The sequence below is a fragment of the Schistocerca piceifrons genome, chromosome 3 (genome assembly GCF_021461385.2).
Source record: "Schistocerca piceifrons isolate TAMUIC-IGC-003096 chromosome 3, iqSchPice1.1, whole genome shotgun sequence".
In the NCBI taxonomy this organism is placed as follows: domain Eukaryota; kingdom Metazoa; phylum Arthropoda; class Insecta; order Orthoptera; family Acrididae; genus Schistocerca; species Schistocerca piceifrons.
In genome coordinates this window covers 778,746,019-778,768,938 of record NC_060140.1, presented here as the reverse complement: position 1 = coordinate 778,768,938, position 22,920 = coordinate 778,746,019, and the positions used below count along the sequence as shown (strand labels likewise).

Genomic DNA, 22,920 nt, shown 5'->3' with positions numbered 1-22,920 from the left:
GACTGAAAGTTTGCAAAGTAATATTTCAGAGTTAGATCAGAAATGTAAGGACTATGGTATGAAGATTGCTGTTGTTGATGTGGTCTTCAGTCCTGAGACTGGTTTGATGCAGCTCTCCATGCTACCCTATCCTGTGCAAGTTTCTTCATCTCCCAGTACCTACTGCAACCTACATCCTTCTGAATCTGCTTAGTGTATTCACCTCTTGGTCTCCCTCTACGATTTTTACCCTCCACTCTGCCCTCCAATGCTAAATTTGTGATCCCTTGATGCCTGAGAACATGTCCTACTAACCGGTCCCTTCTTCTCGTCAAGTTGTGCCACAAACTCCTCTTCTCCCGAATTCTATTCAGTACCTCCTCATTAGTTATGTGATCTACCCATCTAATCTTCAGCAGTCTTCTGTAGCACCACATTTCGAAAGCTTCTATTCTCTTCCTGTCCAAACTATTTACTGTCCATGTTTCACTTTCATACATGGCTACACTCCATACAAATACTTTCAGAAACGACTTGCTGACACTTAAATCTATACTCGATGTTAACAAATTTCTCTTCTTCAGAAACGCTTTCCTTGCCATTGCCAGTCTACATTTTATATCTTCTCTACTTCGACCATCATCAGTTATTTTGCTCCCCAGATAGCAAAACTCCTTTACTACTTTAAGTGTCTCATTTCCTAATCTAATTCCCTCAGCATCACCCGACTTAATTCGACTACATTCCATTATCCTCGTTTTGCTGGTTTGAAGATTAGCATCTCAAAACTAAAGTAATGTCAGTGGGTAAGAGATATAAGCGGATTGAGTGCCAAATAGGGGGAACAAAGTTAGAACAGGTGGACTGTTTCAAGTACTTAGGATGCATATTCTCACAGGATGGCAACATAGTGAAAGAACTGGAAGCGAGGGGTAGCAAAGCTAATGCAGTGAGCGCTCAGCTACGACCTACTCTCTTCTGCAAGAAGGAAGTCAGTACCAAGACTAAGTTATCTGTTCACCGTTCAATCTTTCGACCAACTTTGTTGTATGGGAGCGAAAGCTGGGTGGATTCAGGTTACCTTATCAACAAGGTTGAGGTTACGGATATGAAAGTAGCTAGGATGACTGCAGGTACTAATAGATGGGAACAAATGCAAGAGGGTGTCCACAATGAGGAAATTGAAGAAAAACTGGGAATGAACTCTATAGATGTAGCAGTCAGGGCGAATAGGCTTAGATGGTGGGGTCATGTTACACGCATGGGAGAAGCAAGGTTACCCAAGAGACTCATGGGTTCAGCAGTAGAGGGTAGGAGGAGTCGGAGTAGACCAAGGAGAAGGTACCTGGATTCGGTTAAGAATGATTTTGAAGTAATCGGCTTAACATCAGAAGAGGCAACAATGTTAGCACTGAATAGGGGATCATGGAGGAATTTTATAAGGGGGATTATGCTCCAGACTGAACGCTGAAAGGCATAATCAGTCTAAAATGATGATGATGATGATGATTATGATAACGCTCTTGCGAAAGACGTAGATCTGTCCAAGATAAACGGTGCAGGTTGACTACCGAAGGAATCATTCTCCTTCACGACAGTGCGGATCCCATACTGCTGATCGAACGATGGGAAAACTCAGACTTTTCTGCTGGAAGAGTTTTCAACATCCTCTATATAGACAGTACTTGGCATCAGCGACTTTCATCCCTTCCCCACGACGAAGGCTCGGCTAGCTACCCAATACTTCGAGACGAACGGCGAGATCGGGGACGCGGTCAACAAGTGGCTGAAGAGCGGGGCTGACCTGGCACGCGCCGACGCCGCCCTGCGCCACGCCGGCGCACAGGTTGGTGTCGTGCACTCGGTCGCCCACGGTCTTGTAGGCGCGCCGGCACTCCTCCTGGTTCACGATGCGCAGCTCCGCCTTCTGCAGCCGCTCCGACGGCTGCCTGTCCGTCTCCTGCGGCCAAAGCGTTCATTGTCTGTAGTTACCATTACCTACGTCTGTCAAAATGAACACACTTCATACTCCGCTATCGCAATGTAGACACTTTTATTGCTCCAAGATGACTGGTTTCAACAGCCTTATGCTACCGCCATCTAATATTCTGGAACTTGCTATAAAACTGCCATGTTACATTACATGAAGTCAAAGCATAAATGGGACTCCCCACGTATACATGTCTTGATGAAAATCCAGCCGATCAAATACGCACAGTTCTACATCTACATCTACAGCCATACTCCGCAAGCCACCTGACGGTGTGTGGCGGAGGGTACCTTGAGTACCTCTATCGGTTCTCCATTCTATTCCAGTCTCGTATTGTTCGTGGAAAGAAAGATTGTCGGTATGCCTCTGTGTGGGCTCAAATCTCTCTGATTTTATCCTCATGGCCTCTTCGCGAGATATACGTAGGAGGGAGCAATATACTGCTTGACTCCTCGGTGAAGGTATGTTCTCGAAACTTTAACAAAAGCCCGTACCGAGCTACTGAGTGTCTCTCCTGCAGAGTCTTCCACTGGAGTTTATCTATCATCGCCATAACGCTTTCGCGATTACTAAATGATCCTGTAATGAGGCGCGCTGCTCTCCGTCGGATCTTCTCTATCTCTTCTATCAACCCTATCTGGTACGGATCCCACACCGGTGAGCAGTATTCAAGCAGTGGGCGAACAAGTGTACTGTAACCTACTTCCTTTGTTTTCGGACTGCATTTCCTTGGAATTCTTCCAATGAATCTTAGTCTGGCATCTGCTTCACTGACCGTTAATTTTATATGGCCAATCCATTTTAAATCACTCCTAATGCCTATTTCCAGATAATTTATGGAATTAACTGCTTCCAGTTTCTGACCTGCCATATTGTAGCTAAATGGTAAAGGATCTTCCTTTCTATGTATTCGCAGCACATTACATTTTGAAACCTCCCCTTAGAAAAATTAGTGAATTACTGTGCTGATAAACCCATTACGTTATTTGATTTTCAAACAGCTGAGCAAAACTGAACGTACTCAGACATTTCTATCTTTACTTATTCTGATCAACACTAAAATGACACAATATTTTTAGCGCAACGCAATCTCACTTTCAATAATCCCTACAAAAGAATGGCCCTGACTAACAATAACCTATATCTTTCATTAATCACTTACCTCACAAAAATCTTCGTTACTCGAACTACTGCAATACAGCGAGCACCAATACTGCCAGCTGAATAAAAGATTCTAACTATTGAAGGTACTAATTACTGATAGGCATAGTTAGCAAATGAAAGATTTTGATAGGGAACAAACAATGTATTTACCTTAATAATGTTCAATAGTCACCATATATATACCAGTTCATGATATCCAGTATTACAAATATAATCTTTCAGATGGACACATCTACATCTACATGTACATTTATACTCCGCAAGCCACCCAACGGTGTGTGGCGGAGGGCACTTTACGTGCCACTGTCATTACCTCCCTTTCCTGTTCCAGTCGCGTATGGTTCGCGGGAAGAACGACTGTCTGAAAGCCTCTGTGCGCGCTCTAATCTCTCTAATTTTACATTCGTGATCTCCTCGGGAGGTATAAGTAGGGGGAAGCAATATATTCGATACGTCATCCAGAAACGCACCCTCTCGAAACCTGGACAGCAAGCTACACCGCGATGCAGACCGCCTCTCTTGCAGAGTCTGCCACTTGAGTTTGCTAAACATCTCCGTAACGCTTACCAAATAACCCTGTGACGAAACGCGCCGCTCTTCTTTGGATCTTTTCTATCTCCTCCGTCAACCCGATCTGGTACGGATCCCACACTGATGAGCAATACTCAAGTATAGGTCGAACGAGTGTTCTGTAAGCCACCTCCTTTGTTGATGGACTACATTTTCTAAGGACTCTCCCAATGAATCTCAACCTGGTACCCGCCTTACCAACAATTAATTTTATATGATCATTCCACTTCAAATCGTTCCGCACGCATACTCCCAGATATTTTACAGAAGTAACTGCTACCAGTGTTTGTTCCGCTATCATATAATCATACAATAAAGGATCCTTCTTTCTATGTATTCGCATTACATTACATTTGTCTATGTTAAGGGTCAGTTGCCACTCCCTGCACCAAGTACCTATCCGCTGCAGATCTTCCTGCATTTCGCTACAATTTTCTAATGCTGCAACTTCTCTCTATACTACAGCATCATCCGCGAAAAGCCGCATGGAACTTCCGACACTATCTACTAGGTCATTTTTATATATTGTGAAAAGCAATGGTCCTATAACACTCCCCTGTGGCACGCCAGAGGTTACTTTAACGTCTGTAGACGTCTCTCCATTGATAACAACATGCTGTGTTCTGTTTGCTAAAAACTCTTCAATCCAGCCACACAGCTGGTCTGATATTCGGTAGGCTCTTACTTTGTTTATCAGGCGACAGTGAGGAACTATATCGAACGCCTTCCGGAAGTCAAGAAAAATAGCATCTACCTGGGAGCCTGTATCTAATATTTTCTGGGTCTCATGAACAAATAAAGCGAGTTGGGTCTCACACGATCGCTGTTTCCGGAATCCATATAGATTCCTAAATAGTAGATTCTGGGTTTCCAAAAACGACATGATACTCGAGCAAGAAACATGTTCTAAAATTCTACAACAGATCGACGTCAGAGATATAGGTCTATAGTTTTGCGCATCTGCTCGACGACCCTTCTTGAAGACTGGGACTACCTGTGCTCTTTTCCAATCATTTGGAACCTTCCGTTCCTCTAGAGACTTGCGGTACACGGCTGATAGAAGGTGGGCAAGTTCTTTCGCGTACTCTGTGTAGAATCGAATTGGTATCCCGTCAGGTCCAGTGGACTTTCGTCTGTTGAGTGATTCCAGTTGCTTTTCTATTCCTTGGACACTTATTTCGATGTCAGCCATTTTTTCGTTTGTGCAAGGGTTTAGAGAAGGAACTGCAGTGCGGTCTTCCTCTGTGAAACAGCTTTGGAAAAAGGTGTTTAGTATTTCAGCTTTATGCGTGTCATCCTCTGTTTCAATGCCATCATCATCCCGGAGTGTCTGGATATGCTGTTTCGAGCCACTAACTGATTTAACGTAAGACCAGAATTTCCTTGGATTTTCTGTCAAGTCGGTACATAGAATTTTACTTTCGAATTCACTGAACGCTTCACGCATAGCCCTCCTTACGCTAACTTTGACATCGTTTAGCTTCTGTTTGTCTGAGAGGTTTTGGCTGCGTTTAAACTTGGAGTGAAGCTCTCTTTGCTTTCGCAGTAGTTTCCTAACTTTGTTGTTGTACCACGGTGGGTCTTTCCCGTCCCTCACAGTTTTACTCGGCACGTACCTGTCTAAAACGCATTTTACGATTGCCTTGAACTTTTTCCATAAACACTCAACATTGTCAGTGTCGGAACAGAAATTTTCGTTTTGATCTGTTAGGTAGTCTGAAATCTGCCTTCTATTACTCTTGCTAAACAGATAAACCTTCCTCTCTTTTTTTATATTCCTATTAACTTCCATATTCAGGGATGCTGCAACGGCCTTATGATCACTGATTCACGTCCAGATCGTCCGCTCTCAAAATTCTGCCATCTCTCTCCCCACATCCAAGACAGCTGACGGGTCACCTCCAACTGCGCAACGCTATGCGCTGTTCGCATCCAACTGCCCAACACTACAATAGCAAATATTCCAACAATGCAAACCAGCCACAGACTTCACACAGCACAGTCAGTGATTCTCATATAGAGCGCTACGTGGCGTTACCAACATAAAAACCTAAACAGCCTACTTACAACTTGTCTACTTGAGATTCAATTGCCATTCCCTGCACCATGCATCAATTCGTTGCAGATCCTCCTGCATTTCAGCACAATTTTCCATTGCTACAGCCTCATGATATACTACAGCATCATCCGCAAAAAGCCTCAGTGAACTTCCGATGCTATCCACAAGGTCATTTATATATATTGTGAATAGCAACGGTCCTACGACACTCCCCTGCGGCGCACCTGAAATCACTCTTACTTCGGAAGACTTCTCTCCATTGAGAATGACATGCTGCGTTCTGTTATCTGCGAACTCTTGAATCCAATCACACAATTGGTCTGATAGTCCATAGGCTCTTACTTTTAGTGGTGAAATGCACGCAATTGATGATAAGCACACAGTTAAAATCCTCTTATCGTCCATGCAAGCTGGTGGCGAACATGGCTTTTGAAGTTTCTACCGGTTTGTCCTATACAGAAGTTGTGGCATGTGTTACATGGAATTTTGTAAACGCCGTCGTTGTTGTGTATGGGAATTTTCGAATTGCCTTTGTGGATTTTGTGTTTGAGGCCATGTGTCTTTTGAAATGCAAAGGCCATGTCGGTTTTGTTGAATAATTTGTTGATTTTGTTTGAGATGTTTCCTAGATAAGTAGTGGCTACGTTTTATTTCCTTCTTTCTTTAGTCTTCTAGTGGCAAATTTATTAATCTGTTAAGTATTCTTCCACACAACGGATTAATAAATTTTCCTGTAATTGTCGTGTTCCAGAATGCAGCGACTGGAAAAAAGGTGAGTGTCGTCCAGTAAATGACAGAATAAATGAGACCCATTCTCCCCATGCTGAGCACTAAGGAACAGAAGTTGCAAGTTTTTTTAAATATCAGGGGGTCAAATACGTTGTAGTGCTTCGAGAATTTCCGTATAAATTCTAGAGCCACTTGGCCTTCCTCCGTCTCGAACCCACGATATTTTAAATATAAGTGTGAGAGAGACGAATCCGACCTACTGCGCATTGCATGTTTATGTGTCTAAAACAGGGCTTCATAACATACGTGCTCGCGGAGCAAGCTGTGAGCAGCAAGGCGCGAGCACGGAGCAGCGCGTGCACGCTACCCCCACTACCGGACCAGAGCGGAGAGTGGGGAGAGTCACGTGGGGCACACAACAGCTGCCGCCAGTCAATGTAAATCTGCGGCCACCTGCAGGGATATCACTCACGAATTATTACTGCGACAAATGAAACAAATAAAGGAGAATGTACACGTGCCACATAATTTTATTAGCTTAGTGTATGCCTCTACATTCGTATTAATTTGTGAACTGTTACACAATAAAAGGTGTCACTGAAGTGTGGGATTCTCGGTTATCTTGTACGTTTTGCCCTTTACAATTGCGTCTATGTTCGGAGTAATTGTTCTTGTGCATTTTAGGCGCAGCGTGCAGTTTAAATTTCGATCAGACAACGCGTTATATTTCATTGCAGAGAACAGTTGTTCACAAACATACGTGGAACCGAACATTGATATTATTGTGGCCGCCAGTTTGTGCAAAGGAGGAAATCTATCCTGAGGTAAGTGTCTGTAGAATTACAAAATGTTTTTCTTGTTCTGAAATTTGTCTCTGTATTCTCTGTCACACTGCAGATCAATAATTTCTAGTTGCAGCTCAGGACGAATCTCTTCAGTATTCGCTGAATATGGAGAGGAGAACAGATCAAAATCACTGTCTAGTGCTGTCAGATCTTGAAAGCGTTGATCAAATTCTTCCTTAAGGGCAACTAAACTATGTGAATAACGTTTACAGTCTTTGTGAACATCTTGCATGGATGATAATTTAGGAAAATGAGCTAGGTTTCCTGTTTCCAACTGACTCACCCAAAGTGTCAATTTCATTTTAAAAGCTCGTATTCGATCTATGAAATGAGTAATTAGCAGATCTTTACCTTGTAGTGAAATGTTCAAAGCATTCAGATGGCGAGTTACATATGCTAAGAACGCGAGATCACATTTCCATGAAGGCTCATTCAATTCGGGAACACACACGTTATTTATTTCCATGAACATATTTATCTCATCTAATAGGCAAAAAAATCGATTTAATAATTCGCCACGACTAAGCCAGCGGACCTCGCTGTAATAAGGCAGGCTACCATACTGGCTTTCTACATCCTCAAGAAAGCTTTTAAATTACCTGTGTTGTAGCCCATGCTTCCTTATATAATTGGTTGTACGAACAACACTCATCACATTTTTAGAGTGATACTCTTTGCACATAAGTTTTCCTGGTGGATCACACAGTGAACACCCCTTATTTCATTCGGCACGGTCAGTTTTTGTATTTTCTCCTTCAACAGCGCAACGAAACCTGATTTTTTCCCTGTCGTCGCTGGTGCACCATCTGTAGACACTGAAACTAAAGAATTCCACGACAATCCTATATTTTCAACACTTTCTTCAACACTACTTAAAATATCACCTCCGGTTGTAGTGTTCTTCATGGCTACTACATCGAGGAGCTCCTCCCTCACCTGAAGATCTCTATTAACACCTCTAATAAATATGGCAAGCTGCGCTGTTCCAGTGATATCAACACTTTCGTCCAGAGCTAGAGAATACGCCATAAAATCTTTACAGATATTTGAAAGCTGGCTCTGGACATCGTCTGCCATGTTCTGTATGCGACGCATATGGTCATGTTAGATAATGGCACAATCCGAAACTGTTCAACTTGAGATGGACCCAAATGCTCCGCTGCAACTACCAAACATTCTTTTATTAAATCGCCATCAGTGAAGGGGTGCAGGGATTTTGCTAAAAGCAAAGCAATTTTGTAACTCACTCTGAGAGCTCCCTCAGTTGATTTTTCTTCGTCGTCCAGATCTTCTTCGGATAGCTTCCTTTTAAGTTTAATAACTTCCTGTGCACGACCTGGTCCATCACATTTTCCACTTCCGTAGTCTTTCGCGTGGTACGGCATATAATGTCGCTGCAAATTAAATTTCCTAAAAGAATTCAGCGTTTTGTGACATACTAAACATTTTGCAACACCATCTTTTTCTGTAAACAGATACAATTACTCCCAATGGGGGTTGAACTGCGAAATCATGGTTGGGGGTCACACAACGGCGATTTGACATGATTCTTAACCAGTGAAGTGACTGCTAGAGCTGACCGTAGTACTTTAAATGTTACACAGTCGGCGCGAATTCAATAGGCACGCTGCGGCCCTATTCAAACGTGCGCGCGCATTTCCCCTCCCTCCCCTCCCTCCCTACTCCGCGACCTTGCACCTGCTCGCGAGCACGTGCCTGAGCAGACGCGAGTTCTCGCGCTCAAAACCGGCCAGTTGTTAAGCCCTGGTCTAAAAACACTCACGAGCAAAATGTGGACTCGGCGGCCGAACGGCGCCCGACAGGTACCTGCTGTACTATCCATAGAGTTTCAGAGTATGTGTAAAGAAGAGCCTGTGCTATTCTTTGCTGGTTTAGTGACTGTGTTGATTGTTAAGGACAAATGAAGAAATGAGATTAGACTTTTAAGTAATTCATGTGTTTGACTTGTTAGAAGCAAGACATGTGTATATTAAACCAGCCCTGTTGTAAATGTATCCTAATAGAGTCTAATGTTTTACGACTTGGTTGACTCGCAAGCATTCGAATATTTATATGAGAAGTGGCGAATTTGTTTCTTGTGGAAGTTGAAATATACCATGACTGAACTAAAACTATTCTTCGAATGACGAAATAAATCTCTGGTGAACAGCCTGGTATGAGTGTGCATAGGACACAATATTTCGGCAATCGACCACGTTGCCATCATCAGGTGCGCTGATGTACTGACCGGCGAGTACCAAATTATTTCAAGAGTAGAGAGAGAGTCTGATAAATTCCCTTAACCAGCATTATTCTTCGGAGAAGAAGTTTTTAGGGATCGACGTGGCCGGCTATCAAGAGAAGAAGATCGGCTGTGCATACGAAGTAAGTCAACCTATGGCAGAGAGATGGAAAGTTTGCAACCCAGCTCCACATCGCTTCTTGCCGTCAAAAAACGTTAGAACGTTCTGACGTCTGTTCTTCCAAGGTCACCTAATCTCTCGGTATTTGACTTGTGTGTGTGTGTGTGTGTGTGTGTGTGTGTGTGTGTGTGTGTGGGAGGGGGTGGGAAGAGAGATTGTGAAAAGCTCCGTCAATGTTCCTCCATTTACAACAACTTTGAATGAACTGCAACACCACATGGCAACCTACACTTTAACATGGACTCTGAACCACGGTGCAACTCGACATTTTTAATACAAACAAACATTGGCAGATGTCAAAGAAGTGATGAGTGGCAGAAAAAATCCTGAATTCGACGAGCCCCGTCCTTAGGTTTCGTTTTCAGCCAACAAACCACATCTGAACACATATACGACCTTTGCTGCTGTGTAACAACGTCTGCGTGATACCGGGCCATTTAGCAGATTACCTGGACAGGGACGCCGTCGCACGGTAAGAACGCTGCAATTTGAGGAAGCTGTCTTGCAGCATGTGGAGCGGGATCCTTTAATCAGCGCTCGTGCAATTGCACGTAACACGGGGACGAATCAGACGAATGTAAGAACAGTCCTTCGAGAGCAATTGTTACGTCCATTTCACTTACAGCGTGTCCACAACCTGGAACCAGTTGATTATCCACCCAGAGCACAGTTTTCGCAGTGGTACCTGGGACACTGTGAAATGCATCCTACATTTCTATCCTCTGTGTTGTTTATCGATGAAGCAACATTCGGGCGTGATGGAGTCTTCAACATGCACATTTCGCATGTTTGGAGTGAGGATAACCCACATGCCACAGTTACTAGCGCTCATCAAGTGCGGTTCTTCGTTAATGTGTGTAGGTCGGTGTTGTTGGGGACTGTTTAATTGAGCCGTATCTGCTACCTAGGCCATTAAATGGCAGGCACTATTACAATTTTCTCGCCAGAGCACTGCCAGAATTGCTGGAAAACGTCCCGCTCCCTACAAGACAACGCATGTGGTTCCAACATGACGGGGCGCCGGCACGTTTCAGTCGTCATGTGCGTCGATTCTTGGACCGACTTCCCATAAACGTGGATTGGCAGAGGTGGTCCTGTACCATGGCCTGCTCGATCCCCAGATATGTCCCATCTGGACTTTTTTGTTGGTTTAATTAATTTGTCGCCAGAGAAATCTTCCTCTACCAGTTTAAATATTCCTCATAGGAAAAAATGACATTAGGGAAAATATTTGTTTAGATGTCCCCTACAGCCTCCCAGAGTTTGTCGGTTTAAATACTTTTAACGCTGTATAGGTCGGACCCTGCTTGCTGGAGCCAAGCCTTGGTCTGACTCTACGATTTGTTGCCCCACGCAACATTCCATTACCAAATGGACGAGTGGTTAAAGTCTTAGGATGTACCCTATCAACGATCCATTCTTTTAGTCAAGTTCTGCAATAAATTACTTTCTTCAGCGATTTGATTCAGAGCAAGACATTCCAAAAGATCATTTATTTTAAGTAACTGGTTTCGGCACATACAATAGGCCGACTTCGGATTCATTGCACCATTTGCTGGTGTTAGCGACCTACTAAACAGCTGTCTGTTGTCAAGACGGGAACAGTTATCGTCTTGACAAGACGCAGCTGCTCAGCACCAGCAAATGGTGCAATCCATCTGAAGATGACGTATTGTATGTGCCGAAAACGTTCATTTTAAATAAATAATATTTTCCTGTCGTAACTGGTTGTTCATAAGAATTATCACAAGTAAGATCGGTGACACTGCAAGCCATGTTGGTTAAAAATTCAGAAAACCTTTCCGAACACTTACATTTACATTCGTTGTTAATAAATTAAAGAATTTCAGGAACGCTTTTCTTGCAAGTCTGTGCAATGAGGTGACTAAAGTCATGGGATGCCTCCTAATATCGAGTCGGACCTCCTTTTACTCGGCGTAGTGCAGCAGTTCGACGTGGCATGGACTCAACAAGTCGCTGGAAGTCCCCTGCAGAAACACTGAGCCCTTCTGCCTCTACAACAGTCCATAACTGCGAAAATGTTGCCGGTGCAGATTTTGTGCACGAAATGACCTCTTGATTACATCCCATAAATGTTCGATGGGATTCCATGTCGAGCGATCTGGGTGACTGTACCACTCGCTCGAATTGTCCAGAATGTTCTTCAAACCAATCGCGAGCAGCTCGGTGACATAGCGCATTGTCATCAACAAAAACTCCATCCTTGTTTGAGTACGTGAAGTGCATGACTGGTTGCAAATAGTCTCCAAGTAGACGAACAAAACAGTTTACAGTCAGCGATTGGCTAATATGGAGCAGAAGACCTAGTACAATCCATATAAAGACAGCCCACACCATTATGGAGCCACCACTAACTTTTGCAGTGCCTTGTTGAGAACTTGAGCCCATAGTCTCGTGGGGTCTGCTGCACACTTGAACACTATCAGCAGTTCTTACCATCCGAAATCGGGACCCATCTGACTAGGCCATGGTTCTCCAGTCGTCTAGGGTCCAATCGATATGGTCAGGAGCCTAGGAGAGGCTCTGCAGGCGATGTCGTGCTGTTAGCAAAGACACTTGCGGCAGTCGTCTGCTGCCATGCTCATTAACGCCAAATTTCGCCTCATTGTTCCTAACGAAGACGTCCGTCGTACATCGCACATTCGTTTATGTGGTTATTTCACGCATTGTTGCTTGTCTGTTAGCACTGACAACTCAACGCAAGCGCCACTGCTCTCGGTCGTTAAGTGAAGGCCATTGGCCACTGAGTTTTCCGTGTTGAAAGGTAATGCTTGAAATTCGGTGTTCACGGCCCACTACCGACACTGTGGATCTAGGAACATTGAATTCCCTAATGACTCCCGGAACAGACTGTCCCATACATCTAGCTCCAACTACAATTTCGCGTTCAAACTCTACTACATCCTGTCGTGCGGCCATAATCATGCCGGAAACCTTTTCGCGTGAATCACCTGAGTACAAATGACAGCTCCACCAATTGAAAATGGAAATGAGCGTATGGCGTCAGTGGCTGGTAGTTCCCAGGGGGGAACTTCGGCCGCCAAGTGCAAGTCTTATTGAGTGGATATGTAAAAGGGAAAAGGTCAAAAAAACCATGGGTCACACAAGAAATGATTTCCAAGATGGAGGAGAAAAGAAAATTGAAAAACAAGAGCACTGAAGATGCAAGAAAGACATACCGAAGGTTAAATAATGAACTGCGAAGAGAAACAGAGCGGCTAGGAAAAAAACGGCTAAAAGAGGAATGTGATGAAATTGAAGAACTGGACAGGAAGGGAAGATACGACCTACTATACAACAGAGTAAAGACTATGACATGGGAGCAAAACAGAGCAGTAAGTGCTATTATGGAAATTTTGAGTAAAGACGAAGAGGTAGTATACACAGATTGTGACGATGTCCTCCAGAGATGGGAAGAATATCTAAAAGAGCTATATGACACAAATAGCAAACCAGAAACTCTGGAACTTGAATCACACAACAGTGTAAGTGATGACGAAAAAGGACCAACCATCATAATGGAAGAAGTAAAGTCTGCCATAGCTGCAATGAAAAATGGCAAAGCGGTAGGTACAGATACGATACCGGGAGAAATATTAAAATGCTTGAACCAAGATGGAATAAGAGAAATATTGAGATTATGTTATAAAATATATGACAGTGGTGAATGGCCTGAGGACTTTCTGACAACAGTAATGATTCCATTACCGAAAAAAACAAGGAACCAAGAAATGCAGCGATCACAGGACAATCAGCCTCATTTCACATGCAGCCAAAGTGATGTTAAGAATAATTAATAAAAGACTTGAAATAGTAATAGTGGAGAATCTTGGCGAGGAGAAGTTTGGCTGTAGACGGAATACGGGCACCAGAGATGCAATAGGACTCCTACGAATCTTGGGAGAAAGGTTTATTGAAAAAGGAAGAGACCTATATATGTGCTTCATCGATCTAGAAATGGCATTTGACAATGTGGTTTGGGACAAGCTGGCGACTATAATGAGGGAAAAGAAAGTGGACTGGAAAACCAGAAGACTTGTAAACTCATTATATCTTAATCAAAAAGTTTCAATTAAAGTGAGAGGAGAAAAGGAATAAGACAAAGATGCTGTCTATCACCTACTCTTTTCAACCTCTACTTGGAAAATATGATTGACCAATGCTCATTAGATGACAAAGGCGTAGAAATTGGAGGAAGAAGAGCAGGGTGTTTGAGGTTTGCTGATGACATGGTCCTGCTAGCCACAGGGGAAAAAGAATTACAGGATTTGGTGGACACCATTGAAACTAACGGAAAAAATATGGAATGAAAATTAACACAAATAAAAGAAAAGTATTGGCACTAGGAGGAAATAGGGAAATAAAAATTATGCTGAATGGAGAAATACTAGAACAGGTGCAAAATTTTAAGTATCTTGGAAGCAGGATAGACACCGACTGGAAGTGCACCACAGAAATTAAAACAAGGATAGCAATGGCAAAAGAGGCGTTTTATAAGAAAAGGAGAATTTTCTGCAGCGGTCTGGACAGAGAACTCAGGAAGAGACTCATAAAATGTCTTGTGTGGAGTGTTCTTCTATATGGCGCTGAAACATGGACTATGAGGAAGAAAGAAAGAGAAAGGCTGGAGGCTTTTGAGATCTGGACATGGCGGAGGATGGAAAGAAAAAGTTGGATGGACAGAGTAAAAAATGAAGAGGGATTGAGAAGAGTGGGAGAGAAAAGACAGTTACTAGATGCAATAAAAAGAAGAAAAAGAAATTGGATTGGGCATATATTAAGAAAGAATGACGGACTGATCAAAACAGTTTTAGAAGGTTATATAGAAGGGAAAAGGAAGCGAGGAAGGAAGAGATTCCAGATACTGGATGACATGATGGACGGTACAACATACAGCAGCCTTAAGAAGGAAGCTGTGGATCGCAGAAAATGGAGAGGCAAAGGACCTGCTAATATAGCAGATAACTGATGATGATGACTCCCCTATCGTAGCTTGTAGCGTTTACAATTACAGCTTGGTTTCTGTACACAAGTGATTGATGAGCTTTCGCTCCTTGTACTCTATACCTGCTACCCTCAGAATCTCAGAGTGTATTTCAGACATCATTACCGGAAGCTTTCTTGAAACCTCGGGGAACAGAGTGTCGCAGACCTTGTCGGCTTACCTGCAAGAGCCCCCATCCGACGACGGTGGCGACGGCGCCGTCTTGCACGGGCTGCCCCTGCTGCGGCAGCGTCGCTGCAGCGACCTTCACACCGTCCAGTTGGAACGGCTCCGCAACCTGCAGAACATGTGGCGTTCGCCTCCGATCCAGCCATTTATACTTTCCCAAATGGAGTTCCGTAGATCTCATCACCAAGAACAGAAAGTTACACAGCGTGAAACCACATTCTACCCACAAAATTTCGGAGGTCGTTCATGAGTATTTCCTGAGACTTTTGGTCTCCTTATCGTGCGCCAAGTATACAAGGGTTCTGCCTCTCCCAAAAGCTCCAGCGTCCATCTACGTTGTCTGGCTACCACTGGAACTTCCGTCCGATAACCGTTGGCGGATATACGGCCGTTTGAGATCGGTGGGAAGGAGAGGCTTGAGATGTACAGGTAGATGGAATAAGGTCCTAAGCCACGTGTGGAGTAAGAAATCCCTCGGGCTACTAAAGGAGCTAAGGTTAATTTTTTAACTGAAGGGGACGCAGAAAGAATTTTATTCCAGATTACATGTTTAAAATAAAACCTTATGATAATTTTAAGCACCATCTGGATTTTATTATTGTTTATTCTGATGGATCTAAACAGGGACTTCATCGCCTGCTCACTCCTGTTCCCCCTACTGTTTCATGGGGACTGTATTCCCAGAGCATTTTTCAGTTTACTTTGCAGAATTATTTGCCATATTGGGGGGTTGGTGGTCACGTGAGCAGATACGATAATATCAGCTAATATCATGGCGAGAAATTCCTAATGTGCTCTGATTCCCAAAGTGACCTTCTTGCCAGGTGACAGATGCACCCAGCGGACAGGATTATCCAACATACGAGTGTTGGAACTTTAATAGTGGCAACTATTTATTTACAGCTCGTACAAAATAGATACGTGTTTCAAAATTTTACTGACGTTCAGAGTAGTCACCAGCATTGTGCATAACCCGTTGTCAGCGATGTGGAAGTCGTAGGATACTCTTAGTAGTGCCAGTTGTGTTGACAGTTCGAGTGGCGCGATCTATTGCCCGATGTAGGTTGTGTTCCAAAAATGAACAGCATGGAGACAGAAGTGATGACACTTTCTGCAGTAATGACACATGACCATCATTTCTCAGGACAATGCTCAAGCACGTACAGTGCAAGCTGTTACTGATTTGTTTGACTGATGGGGCTGCTAAGTGCTATACCACGTACTACATTCCCCTGACTCAAGCCCTCGTAAGTTCAACTCGATTTCTAAACTGAAGGAAACAATTCACGGCATTCGATTCAGAACTGCTACAAATTCGTCGGGAAATAGACCGTGCCGCTCGAGCTGTCAACACAACTGGCACTGCTAAGAGTATCCTACGACTTCCACATCGTTGGCAACGAGTTATACACAATGCTGGTGACTACTCTGAAGGTCAGTAAAACTTTGAAACACGTATCTATTTTGTATGATCTGTAAATAAATAGTTGCCACTATTAAAGCTCCAACCATCGTACCTAAGATGCTTTCCTTTTGTTGCAAAGGTAGAAGAATGAAATAATTTTCTACACAGTCCCAGAGCACAAAGGGGTCCAGAGAAATAAACTGACACACCTGGCAAGGAGGCTTGTTCCCTTCAACTTGATGATCTCTGTTCAGTACTGTAGCAGTCACTGCATATCTAGACCAGAAGGTCATGTGTTGGTAGGAGGCTCAGTGCCTGGAATGGAGCAGCACAGAAACTGCAGCTTCAGCTGAGCTGTAGCTTTCCTCATCCTAATCACAATTATGTAAAGAAGTAGCCCTTGCAAAACAAATGTCCCTTGAGACATGGTTTTCCCTTACTTCTGGAGGAAGCTCAATTGCATCCTCAGGGCGAAGAAAAATCCAGTGTCCCACTCTTAGACTTGTAGTGACCACTTATTCAGATTAGGCTTGGTTCCACTGTGGCTGTGGTTTCACTGACTGTAACTCATATTCCTCCCTTCCTCCAATGAACCTTCCATTAACACATGACTTTCTGAGTCGCAACTGACTGTCCAAATGGTGAACGAACAGCGAGCAGGAAACTGAAGGGATCAAGCGCGTTTGGCAACTGCAACAGGAAGAACATCCGAAATTTTATTGCTGCTGTTCGGGTTCATCCTGTGAAATATCACGTAGCAGTCGGCCATAAGAAGCAATGTCTATAAAGAGAACTAGCAACAACTTATAATTATTGCTCATCTCATCACACTGCCAGTTTTAGAATTACTGCTACATTACTTTATATGTGTGTACTACATGTCCTGGCCACACACTGCTGTGTCTCAGTCTGGTGAATTCCAAAAGAAAGAAACGAGGAAGCACACATTTACAATATCTATGAGAATTGATTATACAGCCTGATCTCCTTCTCCCTTCCTGTCTCTGTCCATCTCTTCCTCTCTCTCTCTTTACCTGTCTTCTTCTCCTCCTCCTTCCCCCCATCTCCATCAACCAACTCCTACCCCCTCTCTCTGTCCTTTTTTTCTCGCTCCTTTCTCTCCATCTCCTCCTGCTCCCTCTTCCTCCCCCTCTCTCTGTCCAACACCTCCTATCCCCTTTTTACATCCGTCTTCTCCTCCCACTCTGTCCATATCTTCCTGCCCCTCTCTCTGTCCATCTCCTCCTTTCAACGTTCCATGTTCATTTCATAGCACCCTTCTGACCACTCTCTCTGACCGTAAGCCTTGTTCATCGTTACTGAAATTTCAGATTCTGTATCAGTGTTCTAATCATAATCCGGTAAGTCATAAATACAACTTCCCTGTTTGCTGTTTGCAGTTGCTGAAAATATTCTACATGTATGTATGTATGTGTGTGTGTGAGTGTGTGTGTGTGTGTGTGTGTGTGTGTTTCTGTGTGTGCGTGTGTGTCCAAACGTTTATTGCAGTAACATGTGAAAAATTGAAGTAAATTGGTCGAGTACTTTCTTTAGATTTCCAGTAACAAAGTTTCCTACATCTACATCTACATCCATACTCCGCAAGCCACCTGACGGTGTGTGGCGGAGCGTACCTTGAGTACCTCTATCGGTTCTCCCTTCTATTCCAGTCTCGTATTGTTCGTGGAAAGAAGGATTGTCGGTATGCCTCTGTGTGGGCTCTAATCTCTCTGATTTTATCCTCATGGTCTCTTCGCGAGATATACGTAGGAGAGAGCAATATACTGCTTGACTCCTCGGTGAAGGTATGTTCTCGAAACTTCAACAAAAGCCCGTACCGAGCTACTGAGCGTCTCTCCTGCAGAGTCTTCCACTGGAGTTTATCTACCATCTCCGTAACGCTTTCGCGATTACTAAATGATCCTGTAACGAAGCGCACTGCTCTCCGTCGGATCTTCTCTATCTCTTCTATCAACCCTATCTGGTACGGATCCCACACTGCTGAGTAGTATTCAAGCAGTGGGCGAACAATCGTACTGTAACCTACTTCCTTTGTTTTCGGATTACATTTCCTTAGGATTCTTCCAATGAATCTGAGTCTGGCATCTGCTTTACCGACGATCAACTTTATATGATCATTCCATTTTAAATCACTCCTAATGCATACTCCCAGATAATTTATGTAATTAACTGCTCCCAGTTGCTGACCTGCTATATTGTAGCTAAATGATAAGGGATCTTTCTTCTATGTATTCGAAGCACATTATATATTATATTATATTATATTATATATTACATAAATATTTTCATATTATATGTATATTGAATATATATAGCCAATATTGATCCGAATGTTCATTAAAGTATTCTGAAAAATTTGAAGTGCATCGGGCAAAAATTCTTCGAGATTCTTGGTGACGTTTCCCCTTTATGCATTACACATTATGTATGTATTACATATATTAAAGATGACATAAAGACATGCCATTATTCAAGCGCAGAGTTGTGACAAAATTTCCAAGTGATTGGTGAAGAGCTTTCGGAGATTTAAGATTTTGAACAAACGATCATTTATAATTATATGCAGATTTCCCTTATAATTATTACATATATAATTATCAGTAGGTATATAAAAAGACGCGTACATTCCAATGCAATTTCAAAGAAATGTACGATTTTGAACAAATAAACATTTACCTTTTCATTTATATAGATATAAATGTTCATTTCTTCAAAATCTTAAATCTCTGAAAGTTCCTCACTGATTGCTTTGAAATTTTGACATAACACTGCATTTGGTTATGAGCGTGCTTTTATATATTTTACATTGTATATATATCTGGATCTCTTTCACTTTTTTGTTTATGTTTTCATATATTAAATATGTTTAAAACATATGTAATCTAGGTCTGTCTGTTTATTAGAGTATCAGATGAAAATCTAAAGTACATTGGTCAAGTACTTTCTATATTAAACATGTATTTATATATTATAAGAAAGCGCTCTGGTAGGAATATGAAAACATTATGTGCTTGAATGCATGGTTGCGTCAAAATTTCAAAGCGGTTCGTGAAGAACTTTCAGAGATATACGATTCTGAACGATTTGGAACAAACTATTGTGGGATCATTTTTCGGAGTAGACCCGCGACATATGCAAATTCACAACATTCAAATGAGAGATCCACCCTCGCCGTGTGTAATTAACTGATTTTAAATATGTGATCAATCGCTACTTTCAGCAATATAAAAATGGACATGCATGCTATTTGGAAGTGAGGAAATGTTATGGAAGCAAAATGTACGACGCGGCCAGTGAACCGAACCCCAGGACGGCCGGCTGCCCGTTCCACTCTCCTGTGAAGGGACCATGAGGGGTGGTGGTCACACAATGGCTGAGGTCTGGCAGAGCTTTCTCTGACCGCCTGGGGAGCCGCAGTACGAATTCTGCAACTGAGAGAGCTACCTGTAGCAACCACTTGCGAGAATGTTATATGAGATGGACTGAGGAGAACCTTAGCAGAAAGTGCTATTGTCTGAAGAACGCCGGCCGGTGTGGCCGATCGATTGTAGGCGCTTCAGTCTGGAACCGCGCGACCGCTACGGTCGCAGGCGCGAATCCAACCTCGGGCATGGATGTGTGTGATATCCTTAGGTTAGTTAGTTTTAAGTAGTTCGATGTTCTAGGGGACTGATGACCTCAGATGTTAAGTCCCATAGTGCTCAGAGCCATTTTTTTTTTGTCTGAAGAACGTAGACACGGCTTTTTGGATGGATACCGGAGAGTGCTATCGGGCAGGTGAAAAGAAAGCTGCGAGTCTCTGAAAAACGTATAATGGCGCTGAATGTGAGACTTTTACGCCAGAATTTTTTTAAGAACATAAGGAAGACGGTCATTGGTTCATCTGGAGCTTTTCCCAGAGTGACAGAGCACGGCAATGCCGAAAGGAACCTCCTTTATTGGATGAAGAAAGAGACAGAAAAAGCGTAAACGACTTTTCTTCGAGAAAGCTGTTAGGAAGAAATTCACTGGTTCAACAAGTTAAACGTAGCCCATGGAATGGGACCGGGGCTCTCAGAGACATATATTTAGGGGTCTGAGGTCACAAGAAATAAACTCCAGCTCATCAGTATAGCTTGTAACGAAAATGTGATAAAGCGAAGCTTCCTTGACGGACGTCGTCGCACAGTAAATACACATGTCAACGCACTCTTCTCTCCTCCTGGTCTTTTTTGCAAGACTTCTACTTAAATCTTCATCACAGATCTTCAACTTATAAACAATCCTCGAAGGTAGGACACTGGTGCTGCCACAGATTGAGGTCGCAGTATTTCTGCCACCAACAGCGACAATATGGTGCTACCGTGCAGGTTCTGCGTGAGATGTGGGGAAGGTCAAATCAGTTTACAGCTCTCAACGACTTAGAGCTTCGCCCTAACGAGTTATCTTGCAAGTCATGAAAGTTTTTCTTCCAAATTCCACAACAAGTGTGAGATACTATCTTCCGTAATTCTGCGTGTTCCTTCAGTAGTTCTATCGTTTACTAACGCATTTCACGACGACCACTCAGTACTTCCGCGATTTATATTCGGTTTTCCCCCGACCCCATGGCAGATGAACAGATTTGCATTCGCACGTGTTGCCATAAGTAACTTTTCACCAATGTGTTGCCACAGGGTGCGTTTATGATATATTATTCAGAATGAAGCATTTTTGTCATAATTATGAATTGTGCAGATGATAAAAAAACGAATGTCAATACATACATTTTCATTCAGTTTTACATTCATAATAAGAGAAAACCATCTACAAAACGAACATTTACATTTTTATTTACGTAGAGTAGGTGCGAACAGCTTGTTTGCAGAAAGACACTCCTCCTCCTCTTAAACTGCTCTACGACTATGATTACCATAATACGAATGGCAACTAAAACAAGCAGAAATACTTATATTTTCAGTAAACTAGATAAAAAAGGGGTGACGACGTATCTCAAAGAGAAACTGGAAACGTTGAACTCTGGGCAGGTGCATGGAGAGGAACTTTGAATCTACTGTACAAGAATAGTTGAAAAAACGCTGAATAGATATGAAGCTTGTGGAACAGTTCATGATGGGAGGGACTCTCCCTGGTGTAAATAAAATTCTGAAGCAAAAGCGACTGGTGCGTAATCATCGTAGCCATTGGCCTATACTTTCTGATGGACGATTCACATAGCATAACGCAGACATTTCCGTTGGTAACAGAGGAATCCCATGCGAGAGTCTACTTGGCATCCACAAGTTTGGCAAGTGTGCGTCCCCCGAAACAGGGGTTCGTCGAAGCCACGTATATACACACTCGTTTCACAGCTACGTTGTAGCTGCAGATTCCATCTTGAAACCTACTGCCGTTCTTCGCCCGTTTTCTCCACCTGCTACAGTCTTCGGCGAGCTCCTCCCACTTCTTGCAGTCAATATTACATACATTTCCGTCACATCTGGCGCAATCTTGAAAGCACAGTGCAAGTCTTCCAGGCGGTCTCTTGGCAAGTGCCATCTCAGTGATCAGTGTGTGTGTCAGGGAAGAGGGGCGTGGTCCATACAGTGTTAGTGTCCCAGCCATCGCAGGCGAAGTTCCTTTAGAAAGGCGGTGAAACTCGGTCGCTTCTCAGTATTCAGGACCATCTCGTTTGTCACATGATCCCTCCATGTTATGACTAAAATATTTCGTGTGCACCGCAGGCGAAAGGTGTTTCACTTACATTTTTGCTTAGCGTATTATATCCAAATCTTGGCTCCATAAAAGAGATTGCTTAGGGCACCACCTTCATAAACGAGGGCTTTTTGCTGTCAACGTAAGGAGTTTTTTGTCCCATACTCTTGTGCTGAGGTTCCTAAAACTGTTGACCTTTTTGCCAACTCTCGCGTTTATCTCGTAATCGAAAGAGAGATCTTCTGACACTAACGAGCGAACGTAACAGAATTTCTCGACGACATTCAACAGGAGGCTGTACTATCGCTTATTGTTGTGACAGGCAAATCCGGGTATCCTTGCACAACAGCTACAGTCTTCTGTACATTAACAGGCACACCTCTCAGCAGTAGCAAATTTATTCACAAGCTTTTAAGGTCGTTTTGTGTACTTGCTGTGGGTACTGCATCGGCAGCGAATATGAGGTTGTTTACAAGTAAGTCCTCATGGCACCGCTTGTATCTGAGTAGCGAGTGTACTAAGTTTGCTGTCTACTTGGTATTTAGACGGATTTTCTGTCTGCTTCGCTGAAAGCTACTTTTAGAAGTAGCGAGAAGCATATACCAAATAAGGAATGATCCAGTATACATCGTTGGCGAACTCCTCTTTGCACAAAAAACAGATCAGATGTGTTTCCACCAAATATTAAGCACCCTCCATATCGTCATGAAAAGCCCTCATCATCCTCAGGAGTTTTGGAGGACACGCTATCTTCACTAATAAAGTAAACAGTCCCTCCCTCCTTACTGTATCAAGTGACTTATTTAGGCCGATGAAAGCAATGATCCGGCCGCTATGAGCGAGCGGTTCTAGTCGCTTTAGTCCGGAA

At 43.1% G+C, this 22,920-nt stretch overlaps 1 protein-coding gene across 1 annotated transcript in view; it reads right to left on the bottom strand.

Annotated features, from left to right (window-relative positions):
* The window catches only part of LOC124789058 (mite allergen Eur m 3-like), a 122,384-nt gene that overhangs the window by 37,129 nt on the left and 62,335 nt on the right, over window positions 1-22,920 (bottom strand). The window contains exons 4-5 of the mRNA XM_047256349.1: window positions 14,946-15,062; window positions 1,784-1,939 (exon numbers count right to left, since the gene is read on the bottom strand). Coding sequence (XP_047112305.1) covers window positions 1,784-1,939; window positions 14,946-15,062 — 273 coding nt within the window. The remainder of the gene's footprint in view (window positions 1-1,783; window positions 1,940-14,945; window positions 15,063-22,920) is intronic.